The sequence below is a fragment of the Ictalurus furcatus genome, chromosome 22 (assembly GCF_023375685.1).
Source record: "Ictalurus furcatus strain D&B chromosome 22, Billie_1.0, whole genome shotgun sequence".
Classification (NCBI taxonomy): domain Eukaryota; kingdom Metazoa; phylum Chordata; class Actinopteri; order Siluriformes; family Ictaluridae; genus Ictalurus; species Ictalurus furcatus.
In genome coordinates this window covers 1,421,285-1,444,575 of record NC_071276.1, presented here as the reverse complement: position 1 = coordinate 1,444,575, position 23,291 = coordinate 1,421,285, and the positions used below count along the sequence as shown (strand labels likewise).

At 39.7% G+C, this 23,291-nt stretch overlaps 2 protein-coding genes and 1 long non-coding RNA gene across 7 annotated transcripts; 1 reads left to right on the top strand and 2 right to left on the bottom strand.

Annotated features, from left to right (window-relative positions):
• Positions 1-879: 879 nt before the first annotated feature.
• LOC128625478 (BOLA class I histocompatibility antigen, alpha chain BL3-7) lies at positions 880-16,624 on the bottom strand. Of its 4 annotated transcripts, none has more exons than XM_053653811.1 (8): positions 16,436-16,623; positions 5,861-6,127; positions 4,694-4,969; positions 3,235-3,531; positions 3,031-3,141; positions 2,792-2,818; positions 2,624-2,692; positions 880-2,072 (listed from the first exon to the last, which is right to left on the bottom strand). In XM_053653811.1, exons 1-7 carry the CDS (start codon positions 16,515-16,517, stop codon positions 2,658-2,660), a joined length of 1,095 nt encoding a protein of 364 aa, XP_053509786.1. In that variant the 5' UTR covers positions 16,518-16,623; the 3' UTR covers positions 880-2,072; positions 2,624-2,657. The 4 variants fall into 4 exon arrangements, with proteins under 4 accessions (XP_053509786.1, XP_053509789.1, XP_053509788.1 ...); XM_053653814.1 differs by having other exon boundaries at positions 3,031-3,129; XM_053653813.1 differs by lacking the exons at positions 880-2,072; positions 2,624-2,692; positions 2,792-2,818 and having other exon boundaries at positions 2,887-3,129; positions 16,436-16,624.
• On the top strand, positions 7,005-8,559 carry LOC128625484 (uncharacterized). The gene is made up of 3 exons (XR_008388949.1): positions 7,005-7,033; positions 7,156-7,215; positions 7,335-8,559. It is a non-coding gene; the product is annotated as an uncharacterized LOC128625484 (long non-coding RNA).
• Positions 16,625-18,138: 1,514 nt separating the features above from the next.
• On the bottom strand, positions 18,139-21,784 carry LOC128625483 (uncharacterized). Of its 2 annotated transcripts, XM_053653823.1 has the most exons (6): positions 21,561-21,784; positions 20,844-21,191; positions 20,444-20,578; positions 19,396-19,422; positions 19,028-19,056; positions 18,139-18,718 (listed from the first exon to the last, which is right to left on the bottom strand). In XM_053653823.1, the coding sequence occupies exons 1-6, from the start codon at positions 21,601-21,603 to the stop codon at positions 18,596-18,598; spliced, it is 705 nt and encodes a 234-aa protein (XP_053509798.1). In that variant the 5' UTR covers positions 21,604-21,784; the 3' UTR covers positions 18,139-18,595. The 2 variants fall into 2 exon arrangements, with proteins under 2 accessions (XP_053509798.1, XP_053509799.1); XM_053653824.1 differs by lacking the exon at positions 19,396-19,422.
• Between the last annotated feature and the right edge of the window lie 1,507 nt (positions 21,785-23,291).

Here is a 23,291-nt window from a genome sequence, read left to right as displayed (position 1 = left end):
ATTTTAAACTCACAGCTTTACACGTGCAGATTAGTGTTTACTGAAACTTTGGGAATCGTGGAACAGCATCAACATCTAATAAACCCGAGGTTTACAGAGTCAGGGCTTGAGAAACGTCTTTAAAACGTCTTCAGTAGTGAGATCACGTGATCAGAAGGTTGTTTAGTGATTAATCACAGCGTGTCTCGGGCTGACTGTTAATCACGTGACTTTCTGTCCCTGAACCGCTCTGACACTGAAATGAAAGTTCAAAACAAAATACAACATGGAGATAAACATGATTGTGTAGAATATTGAAAGGAAAGCCACTGGTTTGTGGACAGAAAGAAGGGGACTGAGGCGAGTTTTCTGTTCCAGATGATGGTTTTTACTACAGAGTGTAGATGCAGATGTTCATCAGCTATATCAGGTCACATCCTGAACACACACTGAACTTCTAGATCAAGAGCAGAGTTTAGTGAACAAGGACATGTGCAGGAATTCCACCAGAATCTTTCCTAAACCTTTTTAATATGAAGGACTGTGTGACTGGACTGGGTTTGTGGAGTTATTCACTAATACATATACACTAGATTCTCTTTTTCTCTTCTTTATTACGGTTAAGACGTCAATTCTAACCCGAATTCATAAGAGTTTATTACAGTTCATCTTTGGAGTGATGCAGTGTGGGAAATATTACCACCGTAAACTACAGCTTTTATCTGAAAACTGTCACATTATAATCATAATAATCATCATATAATGTGTCACATTATATCACATTATAATGATAATAATAATCAGAAATCACTGTAACGTGTCGGTGTTGAGTCTTTATTATAAAAAATATTCAATAAAAATGGTTTAACACAGTTGTAAAATAAGCCTCTGCACACAGAGTGAAGAAAATAGACTTTATTTTTGGTTCAGATTGTTACAGACAGAACAGAGGGATTGTGGGAGAGATTTGGGTCGTACAAATGTGAAAACGTGTTGAATGGATTGTTTTTTTGCTTTAAACTGAGTTCAGTAATAAATAATGGAGTCAGTGCCGTGACATTTAGTAGATTTGTGTTTTCCACGTGTGGAGAAAAGAAAAGCTTTGAGTGCTGATCATCAGCATGAACTCCTGCTTCTGCTGTGTTCACTCCTGTTCTTTTACACTTTAGTCCAATCTGTTCAACACGGACCGTCTGAAGATCCCGCTTCCTGTTCTTTTACACTTTAGTCCAATCTGTTCAACACGGATCATCTGAAGATCCCGCTTCCTGTTCTTTTACACTTTAGTCCAATCTGTTCAACACGGATCATCTGAAGATCCCGGTTCCTGTTCTTTTACACTTTAGTCCAATCTGTTCAACACGGACCATCTGAAGATCCCGCTTCCTGTTCTTTTACACTTTAGTCCAATCTGTTCAACACGGATCATCTGAAGATCCCGCTTCCTGTTCTTTTACACTTTAGTCCAATCTGTTCAACACGGATCATCTGAAGATCCCGGTTCCTGTTCTTTTACACTTTAGTCCAATCTGTTCAACACGGATCAGATCTGAAGATCCCGCTTCCTGTTCTTTTACAATTTAGTCCAATCTGTTCAACACGGATCATCTGAAGATCCCGCTTCCTGTTCTTTTACACTTTAGTCCAATTTGTTCAACACGGAGTCCCACCGTGGCCCTGTGTGTGGGGAGTTTGCATGTTCTCCCCATGCTGCGGGGGTTTCCTCCGGGTACTCCGGTTTCCTCCCCCAGTCCAAAGACATTGATTGGCGTGTCTAAAATGTCCGTAGTGTATGAATGGGTGTGTGAGTGAGTATGTGAGTGTGCCCCGCGATGGATTGGCACCCTGTCCAGGGTGTACCCCGCCTTGTGCCCCATGCTCCCTGGGATAGACTCCAGGTTCCCCCTGATCCTGAAAAGGATAAAGCGGTATAGAAGATGGATGGATGGATGTCCAACACGGATCACATCTGAAGATCTCGGTTCCTGTTCTTTTACACTTTAGTCCAATCTGTTATGATAATGTGTGTGTGTGTGTGTGTGTGTGTGTGTGTGTGTGTGTGTGTGGTCCTCATCTCCCTCTCCTCCTCTCTCCTAGAGAAACAGAAAGAAACAGGATCAGCTCTGAGATGAGATTTAATGTTAGCGCAGGCTTTTCTGCTGGATTTTCACTCCACACACAGATCTTTATTCCATATTACACCGTAAACAACATCATGTCTTACTCTCTCAGTGCAGCGGGAACACACACAGATCTTTATTCCATATTACACCGTAAACAACATCACGTCTTACTCTCTCAGTGCAGCGGGAACACACACAGATCTTTATTCCATATTACACCGTAAACAACATCACGTCTTACTCTCTCAGTGCAGCGTGAACACACACAGATCTTTATTCCATATTACACCGTAAACAACATCACGTCTTACTCTCTCAGTGCAGCGGGAACACACACAGATCTTTATTCCATATTACACCGTAAACAACATCATGTCTTACTCTCTCAGTGCAGCGGGAACACACACAGATCTTTATTCCATATCACACCGTAAACAACATCACGTCTTACTCTCTCAGTGCAGCGGGAACACACACAGATCTTTATTCCATATTACACCGTAAACAACATCACGTCTTACTCTCTCAGTGCAGCGGGAACACACACAGTCCACTTTAAGAGTTGTTGGAGGAAGAATCTCCTTCAGAGGCTGTAAAACATTCAAATCCATCAGAAAGTGAAGTAAACACTGCGAGTCAATAATGTACTGGATTTAAACATCATTTCTGGATCATAAAGGTTCACTTACCGGGTTTGGGTAGAACAGGTCTGAAGCCTGAAACACAGATGATGGACAGACAGTTATTATAAAATCTGTGGACTGGGTTTGGTTCACGAGACAATTAGTCAATATCAGCTTATTGTCTCGTCTAATTTATCAGTTAAAGCTTAAAAATATGTCAAATATTCATCAAATCCCCTTTCAAGAATTAGAAAGTGTAAATCTGTTCTCTGAGAACTTCACATCTGCCTCCTTCCTCCTCTCACCAGAATTCATGTTCCTCCAGACCGCAATTCCAGCAACAATGGCAACGAGAACCAGGAGAACCGCGACTACACCAACGATGATACCGATCGGAGCTCCACCTGATCCTCCACCTGTTAAATCACACAGAGTCTTTATTATCTGCTGCAGAAATAAATCAGCTTTCAGTGTAAATCTGTAGTTTTATAGGAAAGTGTTTCTCTGACCAGGATTCAGGATTCGAATATCCTCCTCACGCAGCACTATCTCCTTCTCCAAGCTGCTGTGCTGAATCACGCAGGTGTAGGTGTGTTTCTGCAGATCCTCAGCTGAGACTGTCAGAATGCTTCTCTTCTGGAAGCTTCCATCCTGGTTGGGTAATGTCTCTCTGAGATCCACGTCCTCATGCACGTCCTCTCCGTCCTTCTGCCAGGTGATCATCACTGTTTTGGGGAAGAAACCTGTAGCGTGACACACCACCTCTGGAGAAGAGTGTTTCTGGAACACTGACGCTGTAGGAGGAACTGCAGACACACAGAGACAGAAATATTAAACTATTTACTTCTTCATGTATAAAGGCCTGGTGCTGACCCTGATGAGGAATAATCCGGAGTCCTGGTGAGGACATTGTTGATTATAATCTTTTCCAGCAGTTTCTCAGTTTCAGTGAAGATGGAAACACTAGAATGGTTTCTGCAGGAAAGGAGGAAAGTTTACAGGAGAAACGTTTCCTTTCTTTCTTCCTGTTCTAGTAAAAAGATCTCACGTACAGACCTTAATAAGTGTGTGTGTGTGAGTGTGTGTGTGTGTGAGTGTGTGTGTGTGTGAGTGTGTGTGTGTGTCTCCATCTGAAGTAAAAGAGCAGAGCGTATCTCAGTCACCTGGTGATTACCGTAAACCCCTGTATATACACACACTCCACATTCTACTGCGATGATCTTCACCACGCTGTTAAACAGATCTGCTCTGAGCAGCAGGAGACAAAACCGTCACTTCATCTCTTTAATGGTTAGTAAAGTTGTCTAGTGTAACACACACACACACACACACACACACACTGATAGATTTTATTCTGTATTTAATGTGAGAGACGCCAAAGTGCCACATCGTACAATCAGGAAAATCAGGACAACGGATTAATGTGACGAGGGAAGGGGGCGGAGTTTCCAGGGGGTCACAAGTGTCAATCATTCCAGATTCATATCTCCATGATCTCATCTTTAGTGTTTATTGACGGGGAAAATGGTTTTGTGTGTGTGTGTGTGTGTGTGTGTGTGAGAGAGAGAGAGAGAGAACTCATAGCAGTGTACTCTAATCTTACACTGCAGAGCTCCTACAGAAAATGTGTAAAAGTCAGCAGGTCTGTAAATAACACCAGGAAAAGACATTATACACACTAAACTATCACCATAGCAACCTCATATCGTCCCCTCACACAGTGGAATTCAATGTTACTGGTCATGTGATCAACATGTTTGGCTACAAGGAAGTGAAAGAGAGTTTAGTGTTGGACAGGAAATATATTTACATCTTTACATTCCATCCAGAACATCTAGAAACGTAGAGTTTTTACACAACAAACTCATTTTACATGGAGATATTTACATATCAAAACAACAGAACAAGTGTGTGTGTGTGTGTGTGTGTGTGTGTGTGTGTGTTACAGTAACAGATCACACACTTTACCTTTCCTCTCCAGAGTCTCTCTGTCATAATCTACATACTTCTGTAACCACTTGATACACTCTTTCTCCAGGTAGTTCTTCAGGCCCTCAGTGTCACCAGAATTATTATCCCAGCTCTGTTTGGTGATCAGAGCTTGAGGTGTCGGAGCGATCCAGGTGAGAGATTTCAGATCCAGACTGATGAAATCTTCTCCATCATAACCGTCCTGTCTGTATCCTCTAGTGGTGCCGTCATCATCCAGCTCACAGCCGCACATCATCTGCACTGTGTGAACTCCTGCACACACACACACACACACACACACACACACACACACACACACACACAGACACGAGCGGTGATGAGCCTCAGCTGAGCTCCGTCTCCTTCTACACTCTCCACTCAAACACCACACTACACTTTACTCTTCATTTAGTTCCTCATCACTCTCACGTTCACGTCTCACTTACATCTCATTTACATCTCACTTACATCTCATTTACATCTCACTTACATCTCACTCACATCTCACTTACATCTCACTTACATCTCACTCACATCTCACTTACATCTCACTTACATCTCACTCACATCTCACTTACATCTCACTTACATCTCATTTACATCTCATTTACATCTCACTTACATCTCATTTACATCTCACTCACATCTCACTTACATCTCACTTACATCTCACTCACATCTCATTTACATCTCATTTACATCTCATTTACATCTCACTCACATCTCACTTACATCTCATTTACATCTCACTTACATTTCACTCACATCTCACTCACATCTCATTTACATCTCACTTACATCTCACTCACATCTCACTTACATCTCATTTACACCTCATTTACATCTCATTTATATTTCTATCTTCGTTTCCCTCCGCGTGACTTTTCTCTCTGATATTAAAGACAGAAGATTTACTCGTTTATCTCCACAGATATCAGGACTGAAGTCAGTGTAAAAGCGATCGCGCGTTCACTCTGTGTGTGTGTGTGTGTGTGTGTGTGTGTGTGTGTGTGTGCGTGTGTGTGTGTGAATTTCATATTAAGGTCATTTACTTCACACGTCACACACATTTTGTTACTTGCTCACACACACACGCGCACACGCACACACACACACACAGTGTGCGAGTGTGTGTTAGTGATTAAAGGTGTGAGTGTGTTTTACCTGCAGTCTGATTAAAGAGCTGCATCAGTGTATCCATATCGACTTTGAAGATCTCCTGCCAACCCTGCCTGATCTGTGTGTTTCTGTTCCAGTAATCTGGATTATCAGCATTGACCTTCTGTATCCACTCCGTCTTCGGGATCACCTTCCTGATGTTACTGTCGTAGTAGTCGAACTGCTGTCCATCCACCTGACCCACAGTGGTGAATTCTGGGAAATTTATTCCTGGTGTAACTCCAGTGAAGATGTACTGCAGAGAGTGTGTGACTGTAAAAGTGTAAACACACACACACACACACACACACACACACACGCCAGGCTGAATATCAGAGATTTAATCCACTGAATCTCCAGTAAAGCTGTAGATTATAGATTCATCTGTGTTTATATTTTTAATGTCGACTTTATATTCTATACTCATAACAAACGCTCGCGACTACCATCCATCCATCTTCTATACCGCTTATCCTTTTTCAGGGTCACAGGGAACCTGGAGCCTATCCCAGAGCACAAGGCGGGGTACACCCTGGACAGGGTGCCAATCCATCGCAGGGCACAATCACACACCCACTCACACACCCATTCATACACTATGGACACTTTGGACACGCCAATCAGCCTACCATGTAGCAATCTGGAACCATTTTGCTGGCAAGTTACACATTTATATTTATTTATTCAAAATAATCTTTTATAAAAAGTGAGCACCGGATTGGTCTCGCTCGGATTTCAACTCACAATCAAAGCCTAACCCACCGACCCATCACAGCCTTGTGTGATAAATATTACATACACGCAGTGTTTACGCTGGACGAGGCTGGGACGAGATTATTACACTTTACATTATAATGATTTAAATAATTAAATTATTGCATTTCCTAAGAAACAAACAAACACACACACATCTCCAACATCACCACAGACCCGGTGGGGATTTATAGAGAACTCTGAGTAGCACATTAAAAATATATATAGTTTATAATCCAAACTATGACACTGATGATTTAACACTGAATCGATCCGAAACAAGTTACAGAGACACGATGACTTCCAACTGATACCTATAACTTCACACGCTGCAAACATATTTAACATAAATCATTGTTCCTGAGCTTTACTGTTTCATATAAGTCGATGAAAACACAGAGCTGTGTGTCGCCGGGCCGAGCGCTGGTCAGTGAGACACACACACACACACACACACACACACACTCTGTACATCTGTATTATTGTTTAGCATGTATCATTATGATGTCATTGTTGGTTCACACGTGTCACTTCCTGTCTCTCTGCAGCGTGGCTCCTATAGTGCGTTCAGGTGAGGCCGATCCCGATGTCAGCAAATATCTCAACAGGTGAAACTCAGGAGTTTGTTCCAAATCTTCCCTTAAACTCTGATTTAAAACAAACAGAAATGCTGAACCTTTACGTTTCACTTCTTTACCTGCTCTGAAGTCCTGCCTTTATTCCACAGGTTGAGTGATTACCTGTTCACACTGGCCAGATACACAGCTATGAAAGAAGGAAACATGGAGAGGATCTACAGGAGACCTGAATGAACTTCCACAAAATCAGAAATAAACTTTCTTTTAACAAAATCATTTGGTTCCTCCAGATGTTTATCTAAATCGCATTTATCTCGACTCTGTGCTGAAAACTTCTCTCTCCCTCCTGACACTAACACTAGGTGGCGCTTTAACACTGGGTTTGAATCACACTGAATTATGTGCACGTTTACTGTATGAACATTTCCTGCTAAATTCTGATCTCTGACACTGAAACACGACATTGTTATTAAGACTAAACTTCACTGGCTGTAGAGTTTCACTGAGATTGTGCGAGTGATGGTTTTGTGTAGATTTGTCACGCTTAAAGTTTTAACTGATTTAAACTGTTCACCACAAACACGTACACTAACAGAGAACCCAGTCACACTCCACTGTACACAAACAGAGAACCCAGTCACACACCACTGTACACAAACAGAGAACCAGACACACACCACTGTACACAAACAGAGAACCCGTCACACACCACTGTACACAAACAGAGAACCAGTCACACACCACTGTACACAAACAGAGAACCAGTCACACACCACTGTACACAAACAGAGAACCCGTCACACACCACTGTACACAAACAGAGTACCCGGTCACACACCACTGTACACAAACAGAGAACCAGTCACACACCACTGTACACAAACAGAGAACCTGTCACACACCACTGTACACAAACAGAGAACCCGGTCACACACCACTGTACACAAACAGAGAACCAGACACACACCACTGTACACAAACAGAGAACCCGGTCACACACCACTGTACACAAACAGAGAACCCGGTCACACACCACTGTACACAAACAGAGAACCCGGTCACACACCACTGTACACAAACAGAGAACCAGTCACACACCACTGTACACAAACAGAGAACCCGGTCACACACCACTGTACACAAACAGAGAACCAGACACACACCACTGTACACAAACAGAGAACCTGTCACACACCACTGTACACAAACAGAGAACCCAGACACACACCACTGTACACAAACAGAGAACCAGACACACACCACTGTACACAAACAGAGAACCCGGTCACACACCACTGTACACAAACAGAGAACCCGTCACACACCACTGTACACAAACAGAGAACCAGTCACACACCACTGTACACAAACAGAGAACCCGGTCACACACCACTGTACACAAACAGAGAACCAGTCACACACCACTGTACACAAACAGAGAACCAGTCACACACCACTGTACACAAACAGAGAACCCGGTCACACACCACTGTACACAAACAGAGAACCAGTCACACACCACTGTACACAAACAGAGAACCAGTCACACACCACTGTACACAAACAGAGAACCCGTCACACACCACTGTACACAAACAGAGAACCCGTCACACACCACTGTACACAAACAGAGAACCCGTCACACACCACTGTACACAAACAGAGAACCCGGTCACACACCACTGTACACAAACAGAGAACCCGTCACACACCACTGTACACAAACAGAGAACCAGTCACACACCACTGTACACAAACAGAGAACCCGTCACACACCACTGTACACAAACAGAGAACCTGTCACACACCACTGTACACAAACAGAGAACCAGTCACACACCACTGTACACAAACAGAGAACCTGTCACACACCACTGTACACAGGGTTAATGCTGAAACTGAAATATCACAGTGAATTGTTTATAAATAATCATATTATAATTATACCATGATACACTTCCACAAACATGTGTTGTGAAGAACAGACTCTGATAGATCCCTGTTCTTTAAATAAAACAGGACGCTCACGGGACTGCCGGCTGAGCATGCGAGTGAGAAGGCACGCTTGGAGTGAGCTCCCAAGCATTTTATCTTTTAATTGTACTTTTCAGGCAACCTGAATCTTTTCTAAGACATTTGGTGCATTCTTTTTCAATTACTCGGTTTACAATTATAACCAGAAAGGACTTATGGCTTCTGAAAGACTACGGAAACCTAAATCTTCACCAAGCACGGCGACAAGCTACCGTCTGACCTGGAAAACCTCCACACCACTTTGATCGTGGAGCTAACATTTACCATCGCAGTTCAGGTGAAAGCAGCTATTGACTCGGCTCTGGCCCCAGTTGTTGCGTCTTTTGAGAGTTTTAAATCGGGCATTGAATCACAAGGACGGTGTATTGACAAGCTTGACCAGCACCTGAACGATTACAGTGACCGCATTGTAGCACTGGAACAGACGGTGCTAAAGCTAACTTCGCTAAGAAACAACTTGCCAATAAAGTGGAGGACCTGGAGTCCCATTGACGGCGCTGCAATCTCCGGGTCGTCGGTATTCCGGAACGAGAAGAAGGCAGTGATCCAGTAATGTTTATGTCAAAATTTTACCAGGATGTCCTCGGATCGGAAATCTTCCCAACCGCTCCATTGCTGGATAGAACGCACCGCATTGGCCCCGTGCCCTCGGAGGAGCGAGAGAATCAAAGGTCCAGAGTGATGATTGTGCGGTTTCAATACTTTCATGACAGAGAAAAAGTTGTTCGACGTGGGAATTGGAATCAACTTTTCCATCAGGGCCTTAAGGTCTTCATCTCACCTGACTTCAGCTCCAGCGTCGCTAAGAGGAGGGCGGCCTTCGCTGCGGTGAGAAACAGCTTGCGTAAGAAAAATGTGTGGTTTTCTCTCAGATACCCTGCTCGCCTTCGGATAGACCTCGGTGATGAGAGGCTTGTTGCTGTGTTGTTGTTGTGTTTGTTTTTTTTGTTTGTTTGTTTTCTCCTATTGACATCAACCTCTCTGTACTCCATTCTGTATTAATCTAAATTGATGGAAAATACCCGAAGCTTGATCAGATTCCTAAGTTGGAATGTGAAAGGTCTGAATGGTCCCATTAAAAGATCCAAGGTTTTGACACATTTAAAACTACAAAAACCCAACGTTGAATCTCTTCAGGAAACTCATCTACGTCTCAGGGATCAACGCAGACTCCAAGCTCGCTGGATATCGCATATGTTCCACTCCAATTTTGATTCCAGGTCCAGGGGAGTTTCTATCCTGATAAGTAAGACTGTGCCCTTTTGCTTTTTTCTTTGAAATTTTATAAACGTTAATAGTTTTGGTGAATGTATATGCCCCGAATTTTGATAACACTCCTTTTGCTCAGAATTTGTTGTCAAAAATTCCTGCTTTGAACACGCATCTCATGATATTTGGGGGAGATTTAAACTGTGTTATTGACCCGGTTTTGGACAAATCTAGCGCTGCTACAAAGGCTCTCTGCAATGGCAAAGGTATTCTCTGAGTTTATGGTTCAGAATGGTTACATTGATCCGTGGAGGTTTTTTAACCCCACAGTGAGAAAATATTCTTTTTTTTCTCACGTACATAAATCTTTTTCTCGCACTGATTACTTTTTTATTAATAATTCTCTAATTTCTCGGGTTGTAAACTCTGAATATCTACCAATTGTTATTTCAGACCACGCTCGTTTAAGTCTTCTTCTACCTTCACATCGTGCCTTTCACCCTCCATGGAGGCTTAATTCTCTACTTTTATAAGATTCAGAGTTTTGCAAGTATACAGTGAGGGAAAAAAGTATTTGATCCCCTGCTGATTTTGTACGTTTGCCCACTGACAAAGAACTGATCAGTCTATAATTTTAATGGTAGATTTATTTGAACAGTGAGAGACAGAATAACAACAAGAAAATCCAGAAAAACGCATGTCAAAAATGTTATAAATTGATTTGCATTTTAATGAGGGAAATAAGTATTTGACCCCCTCTCAATCAGAAAGATTTCTGGCTCCCAGGTGTCTTTTACACAGGTAACGAGCTGAGATTAGGAGCACACTCTTAAAGGGAGTGCTCCTAATTTCAGCTTGTTACCTGTATAAAAGACACCTGTCCACAGAAGCAATCAATCAATCAGATTCCAAACTCTCCACCATGGCCAAGACCAAAGAGCTCTCCAAGGATGTCAGGGACAAGATTGTAGACCTACACAAGTTTGGAATGGGCTACAAGACCATTGCCAAGCAGCTTGATGAGAAGGTGACAACAGTTGGTGCGATTATTCGCAAATGGAAGAAACACAAAAGAACTGTCAATCTCCCTCGGCCTGGGGCTCCATGCAAGATCTCACCTCGTGGAGTTGCAATGATCATGAGAACAGTGAGGAATCAGCCCAGAACTACACGGGAGGATCTTGTCAATGATCTCAAGGCAGCTGGGACCATAGTCACCAAGAAAACAATTGGTAACACACTACGCTGTGAAGGACTGAAATCCTGCAGCGCCCGCAAGGTCCCCCTGCTCAAGAAAGCACATATACATGCCCGTCTGAAGTTTGCCAATGAACATCTGAATGATTCAGAGGACAACTGGGTGAAAGTGTTGTGGTCAGATGAGACCAAAATGGAGCTCTTTGGCATCAACTCAACTCGCCGTGTTTGGAGGAGGAGGAATGCTGCCTATGACCCCAAGAACACCATCCCCACCGTCAAACATGGAGGTGGAAACATTATGCTTTGGGGGTGTTTTTCTGCTAAGGGGACAGGACAACTTCACCGCATCAAAGGGACGATGGACAGGGCCATGTACTGTCAAATCTTGGGTGAGAACCTCCTTCCCTCAGCCAGGGCATTGAAAATGGGTCGTGGATGGGTATTCCTGCATGACAATGACCCAAAACACACGGCCAAGGCAACAAAGGAGTGGCTCAAGAAGAAGCACATTAAGGTCCTGGAGTGGCCTAGCCAGTCTCCAGACCTTAATCCCATAGAAAATCTGTGGAGGGAGCTGAAGGTTCGAGTTGCCAAACGTCAGCCTCGAAACCTTAATGACTTGGAGAAGATCTGAAAAGAGGAGTGGGACAAAATCCCTCCTGAGATGTGTGCAAACCTGGTGGCCAACTACAAGAAACGTCTGACCTCTGTGATTGCCAACAAGGGTTTTGCCACCAAGTACTGTCATGTTTTGCAGAGGGGTCAAATACTTATTTCCCTCATTAAAATGCAAATCAATTTATAACATTTTTGACATGCGTTTTTCTGTATTTTTTTGTTGTTATTCTGTCTCTCACTGTTCAAATAAATCTACCATTAAAATTATAGAATGATCATTTCTTTGTCAGTGGGCAAACGTACAAAATCAGCAGGGGATCAAATACTTTTTTCCCTCACTGTATCTCTACTTCGATAGATGATTTTCTTCTTACTAATCAAACTGATTCAATCTCTTACTCTTTACTTTGGGAAACTTTAAAGGCCTTCTTAAGGGGACAGATAATCTCTTATTCTGCTCATGCCAATAAGCAACGCGAGGATAAGAAAAAAGAGATATCGGATAATATTCGAGCTATTGACGACCAATATGCTCTCAACCCGACCCCTGAGCTGCATAAACAAAGGCTTAATTTGCAGGCAGAGTTTGATTTGTTATCGACAGGTGAGGCGGAGAGGCTGTTGTTACATACGCATGGCAATTATTATGAATATGGGGATAAGGTCGGTCGGTTGTTGGCTCACCAACTGCGTAGCCGAGTGGCTTCGCGCTCTATCACTCAGATTATGCAGTCCAGTGGTGCATTAACATCGGATCCTGTAGAAATTAATTAAACTTTTATAAGTTTTTACTCGTCTTTATACACCGCTGGAGCTCCTGACAATTCAGGTAACATGAACTATTTTCTTAGAAATATAGATTTTCCCAGAGTTGACCCTCTATTGGCATCTCAACTTGACAGCCCCATCACTTTAGATGAGATCATCAACTCAATCAGTTCATTGCAATCTAAGAAATCACCTGGCCCGGATGGATTTCCTTCCGGATTTTATAAGAAATTTCATGTCACATTGGCCCCATTACTTCGAGGAATCCTTAGAACTAGGTACGCTGCCAGAAACATTGAGACAAGCATCTATAACTCTATTGTTCAAAGATGGGAAGGACCCAACATTATGTAGTTCATACAGACCTATCAGCCTCCTCAATGTTGATAACAAGATTTTAGCCAAACTTCTGGCCTCTCGCTTAGAGGGGATTCTCCCTAGCATTATTTCAGAGGAGCAAACGGATTTAAAAAAAGGACGGCATTCCTTTTCTAATATTCATACTCTTCTTAGTATTTTATATTCAAAAATCAAATTGGAGGTCTGCCCTTTAATTGCCATCTTTGGTGTTCCATCTCAGCCTCAGCATCTGAACCATAAACAAGCTAGTGCTGTGGCTTTTGCATCATTACTTGCTCGGCGCAGAATATTGCTGTCTTGGACCTTTCCACAACCCCCTCTATATCAGTCTGGCTTAAAGATTTAATGTTCTTTTTAAAACTTGAAAAAATATAACATCAACAAAGTATAACATCAGAGGCAAGGGTGACTCATTTTTGGGGAAATGGCAACAATTTATTACCTATTTCAATGATGAACGCACTTTATTTATTTGTTTGTTTGTTTTGGTTTTTCTGGTTGTTGTTTTGTTTCCCCATTTCTTTTGGTTTTGGCTGTGATTATTTTGTTGGGGTTGTTGGATGGGGTGTTATAATATGTAAAAAGCGATTTTCCAATAAAAATTCTATGATAAAAAAAGAACTGTGTACTGTTCGATGCTACACTGTCACTTACTGTACCTATTGTCCTGTTTTAGTAGTATTGTACTGTCCTGTGTTGTTAGCACACATTTGCATGTGCACTCTATGTAAAAATGTGCAGGTCTTATTTAGTTCTGTGTCTCATGTGGTAAGTGTGTTGTTTTAAGTAGCACCGTGGTCCTAGAGGAACGTTGTTTCATTTCACTGTGTACTGTACCAGCTGTATATGGTTGAAATGACAATAAAACCACTTGAACTTGAACTTGAGCCAATGTGAGAGTAGTCTTTAGTTGCTTAGAAGTTAGTCTGGGTTCCTTTGTTCCTGAATGAAATAATCATGGACAAAACCTTGATATGTTACTACTTGTTGAAACCTGGCAAGTACCCAGTGATTACTTGCAGCTGAACCTACTTACACCAGAATCTCATGATTGAATCTGTACATCTGGGTTTGATATTGCTTCAATCTCCTCTTTTGACACCGGCATCTCTGATCATAAGCTGACTGAATTAATCTCACTCTATCTGCTCAAAAGAAATGCAATAACACAATGATATCCAACCCCCAGCTCATGATGTTCACACATCTGACGAGTTCCGTTGCTCTTTCCTGAATTATTACCAGGAAAAGTTGAATGCTGTCTGCCAGTGCTTTATAGGCAAGGCCTCCGATTTTAGTGTTCTGCCTGACCCTCATATCAACAATTGTCTAGCTTCACTCCTACAAACCCCTCTTCTTTCAGTGACTTAATACTGAATTCAGTTCTTGCCACCTTGATCCTGCTCCAACATTTCTCCTCAAACGCTGTCTTTCTGTCCTCTCTGCACCTATTTCTCACTTCATACACCGATTTTCAGCTTCTGCATCTCTCCCTCTACCGCTTAAAACTGCGGCAGTGACTCAAGTTCTTAAAAAACCTAACTTGGATCCTACTGTTCTTTCTAATTTTCGCCCTCTCTCTAACTTACCGTTCACTTCCAGAATACTGGAACGTACCGTTGCCTCCCAGCTCCAATCTTTCCTCACTTTTGATACTGTCCGTCATGACTTACTTCTCTCCCACCTCTCAGATATTGGTGTCACGGGTGCTGCTCTTTCCTGGCTTAATTCTTATCTCACAGATAGACAGTTTATACAGCTTATAGATCTGCTCCTGCTCTCCAGACCGGTCCACTATCAGCATGTGTACATGAAATAACAGGACGGCTTAACTCCTGTTTTTCAAAACTTAACATGGACAAAACTCAGATCATTATTATCAGAACACCAACACTTACCAAAATATCCTTTATGACCTTACTTGTGGCATTGATAGCATCGTTAAACCATCTAGTACTGTAAAAAATGTAGGCATCATCTTTGATCCCTCCCTCACCTTTGAAGCTCACATAAACTCTGTTTCTAAAATTGGATTCTTTCACCTTTATCGCATTGTTCGTCTCTGTCCCTTCATTAACCTCGAAGACGCTGAAACACTGGTTCGTGTATTTATTTCCTCACGTTTTGACTATTGCAATCCTCTCCTCATTGGTCTACCTGCTAATTCTATTGCTAGGTTGCAATATATTCAAAACTCTGCGACTAGACTTCTCACACATACCAAGCGCTCAGCTCACATTACTCCAATCCTGTCTGAACTGCATTGGCTACCGGTTTCATTTCACATTAAATATAAAATAATCCTTCTTACATTTAAATCACTTCACAGTTCTTAGTGAACTGCTTCTCCCGTACAACCCGACCCACTCTCTCAGGTCTCTGGGCTCAGACTCCTCTCTGTCCCTAGATCTCGTCTCTCTACCATGGGTGGCAGGTCTTTCAGTGTTGTAGCACCAAAATCTGGAATTCACTCGCTCTGATTCCTCACAGCATCACATCCATCTCCGAGTTCAAATCCCAAATCAAAATCTGTTTTCTCAATGCCATCTGTCCTAATCTGTTGCTGTGCATTTTTCTCAGTGACTGTACTACCTGTATTGTGTTTCTCATTCTCTGTGTTTGGTCGCTCATTGCGTTCCACATTGTGTGTTTGTCCATGATTGTTCATTGTTTGTGTATCATTGTATTACTATTGTAAAGCGTCCTTGGGCTCTGGAAAGGCGCTATATAAATTGAACATATTATTATTGTGCCATGATACACTTCCACAGACATGTGTTGTGAAGAACAGACTCTGATAGATCCCTGTTCTTTAAATAAAACAGGACTCTCACTCACACCTGATCATCATCCCACTGACTGAAGACACCTGACTCTAATTTCCCCTTCAACTTAACTGCTAATCCCAGACGTTCACATCCTGGATATTGGATCAATTATCCTCAATAAATAAATGACCAAGTATATATATATATATATATATATATATATATATATATATATATATATATATATATATATATATATATATATATATATATATATATGTTTGTAAACTTACCTGCTGAAGAAACATGAACAGAAAATGTGAGAAAAAGGAAAACTTTCATCCCAACTCTGCTGTCAGTACAGCTCCCCTCCATCTTACAGTCCAAAGTGTTGCCATAAAAGTGACTAAACAAACAGAAATAAATAATTTCTTTAAAAAAATCTTCCGTAAAACGACTAGACGATTTAGAACTGCGGAAATGTGTCGAGCTTAATTCGGACCAATAAGAATTCAGGATTCAGGTTGCGTCATCAGTTGCTGAGCAGAAATGAATCTTGGCTGTTGAGTGTGAAAGTGAAAGTAAAGCCGATACACTGTTACAGCCGTTCAACAAGTTCATTTTATAAAGTCCTCCTTCACAACTGCTTGTAATTTAAATTCCACTGAAACAGGCCTACTAATGACTTCTTCTGAGTCTTCTGCGTTAACGACTTTAAAATGTCGCTGTTTAATCCGATGCTCCACTGATTTCTCTGCCTTTAGATGTTGTACACTCGTGTAAACTTTAAACTCAAACTATGCAATAAAATGATTTTCTGTTAAAGAAAATTCTATCCCACACTCTTGTACGAAAAGTTCCATGTGTCCTGTACTCCAGTATGCAGCAGCAGGTTTTCCTCAAAGAGATCATTTGTACTTATAAATACTTACACATGTCAGATTTAGGGCGATAGAAAAGAGTGGACTCAGAAATATATTCAAAATATATAAAAATCTAAATAACACCCATAAAATCTATAGTGTAGAATAAGTTCAAGTTTACCATGACTGTTACTCAGGTGACCCCCTGTCAGCAATGTCCTGATTGATTAATCTGACCAATTAAATTAGTAATAATTGTAGTTTATTAGGTAAATATTATATTATTAATTATTAAATTATATTATTAAATATTAATAATAAAAATAAATATATCAACTAAAACATCTTTTGAATATTTAAAAGGGAAAATAAGATTTACTTTGATTTATTTTCAATGTCTAAGAAAAATTGTAAAACTTTCAAAGTCAACTTGTCCTGTATCTATATTTATTGTTATGTCCCCTGGCATCTGCTCTTTGTGTATTGAATTGCAGAGGTAGATCTCACACCACACAGAAAAAATCATTCAGAATGATAACAAAATGAAAAATCATACACCATCATGCCAGCCCAGTGTCCACACCTCAACTGCAAATCAACTGGGGCACATTTTCAATAATGGGAGGAAAATCAAACATCGTAGTAGAATACTGCTTGTGTTCAATTGTATTTCAATTCATTCACATAGCGAGTGGTTTCTGCACATCCAGCATCAAATGTGTTTGTGAGATCAGATTATATTATAGACTATCTATTGCTAACCCGCCTACAAACTAGTTCCATTTACATATAATCTGATCAACATTTTCTACACTGTCCAAATATAAATATATATGACTGGAAAATACAAAACATTTATAATGTGTTTATAGCAGTATGTTAAAAAATAGACTTAGAGTGCTTCCATGTGCCACATACAGGTGTGAGAATGTAACTACTGGACATTTTAATGTGGAATAGAAAATCTGAATAAGAAACTGGGGAATAAAAGAGGCTAAAGCTGTATTCATTAGAGACACATATTTGCTAGGCACACATACTGTACGTGCACTGGCTTCCGATCTCTCTTTTAGACAAATCATTACAGGATTAGAGTTTTTTCATTGTACAATATTTATTCATGAAAAGTCCACTAATTTACAAGTCTGGATATGTAACAGTGTGGGCACGTAAAATTGAAGGTAAACATTTGTTTCACACATGATGGTATTTCAGCTTTACTTCTGAAAGTGAAGAGAACTTTATACAGCACAGTTTGTTTAGGTTTACACTTTGTTACAGTAGAAATCTCACTATTGGTGTGTATTACTATTTACAGTACAATGTTTTGATGTCTTGGACATTATTATTTTTCCCCATTTGTCCATGTACTGTTGTTATTTAACAGTTTTTCACTGTAAATTACACAGACATTTTTTTACAGTGTAAGTAGTTACTGTACTATAGTTATTTTTAAAATGTAAATATTTTCTGTTGTGATGTAAAGCAGTAAACAAAGTCCATCACTTCCAACACCTGACCACTGATTACCGTTAAATAAATTACATAAGATGTTATTTAAGCTGTTGCTCTACATTAATTATTGCAACATTATTGTCGTATAGTAGAATATAAAACATGTTGATCTACTATTTCACCATCTCTCCCTGTGCTCTTGGTTTTCTTATTAGTGATCTGTAGACCTGCGTAATTCATCCAATCAGGCTCCTGTTCCTGCAGTGACACAGAAGACACATCAGACCATGTTTCAAGCTCCAAAGAATAAAACTGATCCTCCAGCATAAATTACAAGCAGTATTAAAATATTCAGAGCACTCCTATATAGACAGCACCCTCCAATATTGTAAGCAGAAATAAAGTTCAGCAAAAATGGCCATCGCTGAGCCATTTATCACCTCGATACCAAACTCTGCACCTCATCATAATAGAGCTTAAATAGCTTAAAGCTATTAGGAAGGTGTCAATAATTCTAAGTGCCACTGTATCTACATATTGCTTTTGAATTTGTATTCTTGGACTTACCTCATTGTCTAGTCTGTCAGTGTTCTCATCTAAAGTAAAACAGAGACAACATGAAAAATTCACAAAGTTTTAGTCTACAATTTAGATTTTTTCATACAGTCGTATGCAGAAGTTTGAGCACCCCAGCCAAATCATGTTTTGTTGAAGTGAAAAGACACAAAAACAACCCCTGTAGCAAACTATTTATTTTTAAAAAAAAATCATTATATGCTAATGTTTACAGAGAGTTCCTTTATATTTGATGAACTTAAAAAAGAGACAAAATAGTGAAATAGTAATTTTGGCACACGAGTGGTAATGCACCTTCGACACTGCAGCATTGCTTACACAAACATTATCTGCATGGAGTTATCAGAAGGAAAACTTACCACTGTCCTTGTCACAAAGGCCAATGTCTGAAATATGCAATATGACAATGAGATAATCCTGGGGCATTTTGGAAACAATTGATGTGGACTGATGAAGTTAAAATGACTCATTGGCCAGGATCACTGAAGGCATTCCATGAAAAGATCACCTTGTCAACTATTAAGCACGGGGGTGGATTTATTATATATTTTTGTCTGGCAGTCAGGGAAAGCTCAAGCTTTAAGAATGGTTCTTAAACTCTCCTTGGACAATTTAAATGGTTAAACATTCTGTGCACGCAAGACAGCCCAAGAATATCTCAGAATTAGAAATACAAGGAATAAAATTCCTAAAACAAGAATAGATAGACTCCTAGCAGGCTACAAGAAGCTGTGGTATCTGCCAAATCAGTGTTACCAAGGACTTACTGTACTTAACACTTCAACATTTACTTTTAATTTCTGATTCTATTGTTTTTTGTTTTTTTTAGTTCATGAAATTTAAAATGACTTTGCATTAACCAATTAATTTTCAGAAAAAAAAGTTAATATATTTATATATTTCTTAAAAATGAATAATTTCTGAAGAGGTTGTGTTTACTTCTTTACATTTCAAAAGTCAACAATACAGTTTGGTGAGAGGCGTGGGTGAGGTTAGACATTTTTGACATTTTTTTACGTAGCTATAGCAGTTGGAGTTCATCTATAAGTGGCTGAATGAACGGTCATGAATTACAGAGAAAAAACATCCTGCGTTACAACAGAGTGCATTCAAAAGGTCCAATAGATTACTGAGTATAATTTTAACAAAATAACTACATACATAAATAATAAGTAAGCAAAATGGCTGTTTTTCAATCTAATTTTTTTGTTTTTAAACAGGCTCACAGTATCTAGCCTCTGGATTTTGCCTTGGAAGTTTTTTATTTGAATGTTTTTTTCAGTTTTTCTGTGAGCGAACATGCCTGGAGACGTTGACAAAAAATAAGACTAAGCAAAAAATAGAGACAGATGCCACGTCCAGACAAAATAACCACATTTTAATTGTTTATTTACATATTTCCTTTACCTCTGTGTGTTTTTCTGTGCTTCAGTATGATGAAGATCAGGACACCGAGAAGAATCACGATCACGGCACCAAACACCGCATTCAGCATGAAGAACACAGAAGAACAGTCTGGATCTTGGAGAACTGGAAAAATTCCTTTAGAAACAAATTTTGTTTTGAATTACAAATGGAGCTAAAATTCTACAAACATGCAAACATGAGACTGGACAAACTTTCTGACAGAACAAACATGACAAACCAAACCAGTCAGCTTTGACTGAGTTCTTTGAAAGAGTTTCATTTTCCTCTTTAAAAAAAAGGAAAAAATAATTTTACAATATTGTTTTACCTCAGTCATCTCAATCAACATTAAATACATACTTTACTACATGCATTTTAATGCACACTTTTATACATTTACCTTTCACCTGTAAAGAGGTCGAGTTGCTGAAGTTCATTTGGTCGAGCTGCCTGAAGCTGCAGTAATACAGTCCTGTATCAGAGACGTTTACTGCAGTGATTGTGAGAGACGTGCTCTTGCCATGAACAGACATCACTATTCTCTCACTTTCAGTAAAGAAGTAACATGTTTGTGATGGAGCTGATGTAAAAAACTGTTTACACCCAAGAAGAAGTGGAACTGAATCACTTGTGTGTTTAAACCAGAATATTTTATCTGGATGTTTCAGGTCATGTTGGCACCAAATAGTGACGTTATCTCCATCTTCTGCCTCCAGAGTTAAAGAGCACAGAGTCTCTGAGATCAAACCTGCAACCCACAAAACACACACTTCATTTATAATGTCTAATTCATAATGCAAAATATATTTCTCATTTGAAATATTCTAGAAATCTACATATAGACTTTTCCATAATTTTCTCAATGATCCTGAAATGTTTTATTTCTGTTTCACTTTAACTGAATGTAATCATCTTTAGACACTGTGGAGTTTAAATAATAAGGAATTCCTCATTGAAGAAAAGGAGGACAATAATTATACAATTTAACCAGCTTTTAACTTAAACTTAAGTTTAATTTGACCAGCACCAGCGCGGTGTATATTCTAACAAATGAGGATCTTAGAGGAGTTTCATTGTGTGTTGATTAGATCAGTACAACAAGGTAATTGTCACTTACCAACGGTGCAGAGAAACAAAGGCAAAGTCGTAAAGTGAACCATTTCAGTTGTGTATGAGGCGAGAGAGAAAGAGGAAACTGTCTGCTGGGCAAATGATGATTTATATGTGTGTAGGGGGTGTGGTCAGTATACAAGCAACAACATTTTGTTAACCTAAACATTTGTTTCATTGCCTGTGACAAGACTTTAATATTTCTAAACCCAGAGAGCAGCTGATTCATGTAGTGAACTATGTAAAAAAAATAAATCTGCATTAGTCTTGAGAAAGATGCAGTAAAGTTTCTTGGTCATTAGAACCAGTGTGCTGATATTAACATACTATTCCCTATAAATCCAGACAGGAAGTACAGTGATGATGTAGAGAGAACTCAGATCACTGCTACAGTGCGAAAGGCTCCTTATATACTATGATTAGACGATTGCCTTACCTGTTTCACATCACATTCTCATTTCCCCTTCTCACATCGCTATTAGTCCTAAATCACCCCGTTCCAACTTTTTTGGAGCGTGTTGCAGGCATCAATTTCATTATTTAATAATGTCCCTGAAAACTTTAGGGGGCTCCTTCACCATGATTGTTACTTCAAAAATAATGACAGCAGGTGCAATTTGCACAATATTTATTTATTTATTTATTTTGCAGCATTTACATATCTAGAGCTTAATTTTTTTATGTCACCTTTACATATATTTTGTTAATATTGTATCTGAATTTTTTTCACTATCAATTTCACATTTTAAACATGTCTTTGTTTATCTTTATGAGTACATACTTTTCCGTTAATTAAATTTAAAGTGGAGATATAAACTGGATCTTTATTAAAGAAAAAAGAAAAAAGTGTCTAAATATTTTGATATTTCTGAAAAATAGTTCTTCATTTCAAAATGTTTGTTATTAGGGTCTTAGCTGTTTTATACTAATGATACAAAGATGTCAATTGAATACATTTTTAATCTGTTTGTTTGGTCCTCAATAAACATCTGGCTATGGAACAGAAAATAAAAGGTATGAAAGGTTCGTCTGTTGTTGTTTGTGCTAGGTTGTTAGTGGTGCTGCAATTCAAAATAGCTTAGCATCTGGTTTGTGGTTGGAAAACATTCAAACCACTGGGTACATCTTTCTCAGAAATGGACAGAAACTGCTCTTGTTTTTGAGTAAACACTTGTGGTTTGCTGTGTGACTGTACATGGTTCTAAAACAATGCTGTTTGTAGTCCATTGTTCTTTTTTTTTTTAAATCTCAATACATATTTGCTCCTGTGTCACCATTTATCAATATCAGGGTTTTAATGGATGTAGGAATCCTTCATGGCTATCTATAGATAATTATTCACAGGAAAACAGTGATTAGAATAAAAATGTGAGACCCACTCAGTTACCTCACTGAAAAAACAACCCAATACCTGATTACTCTTCTCAGCGTAGCAGTTATATTTAGGATCACAGTTTAGGATAAAGCTGTCTGTGACTAGCTTTTCAGTATAGAGGCTTGAAATGGAGACATTTAAACTGGGGTCTATGACCTTCATCTAGTATTCTGGGTCTAAACAATACAGGAATACATCGTGGTGTCAGGAATCAGGCTTGTTTTGGATGTAAAAACCGGTTTTATTGAGAAGCACAAACAGGACACAATCCAAATGCAAAAAACGTAGTAAAAAATCACACAAAATGGGACAATTTAAGATTTTAAAAAATCACCTGGTCTTTTTACAGTCTTCAGCGGCCCA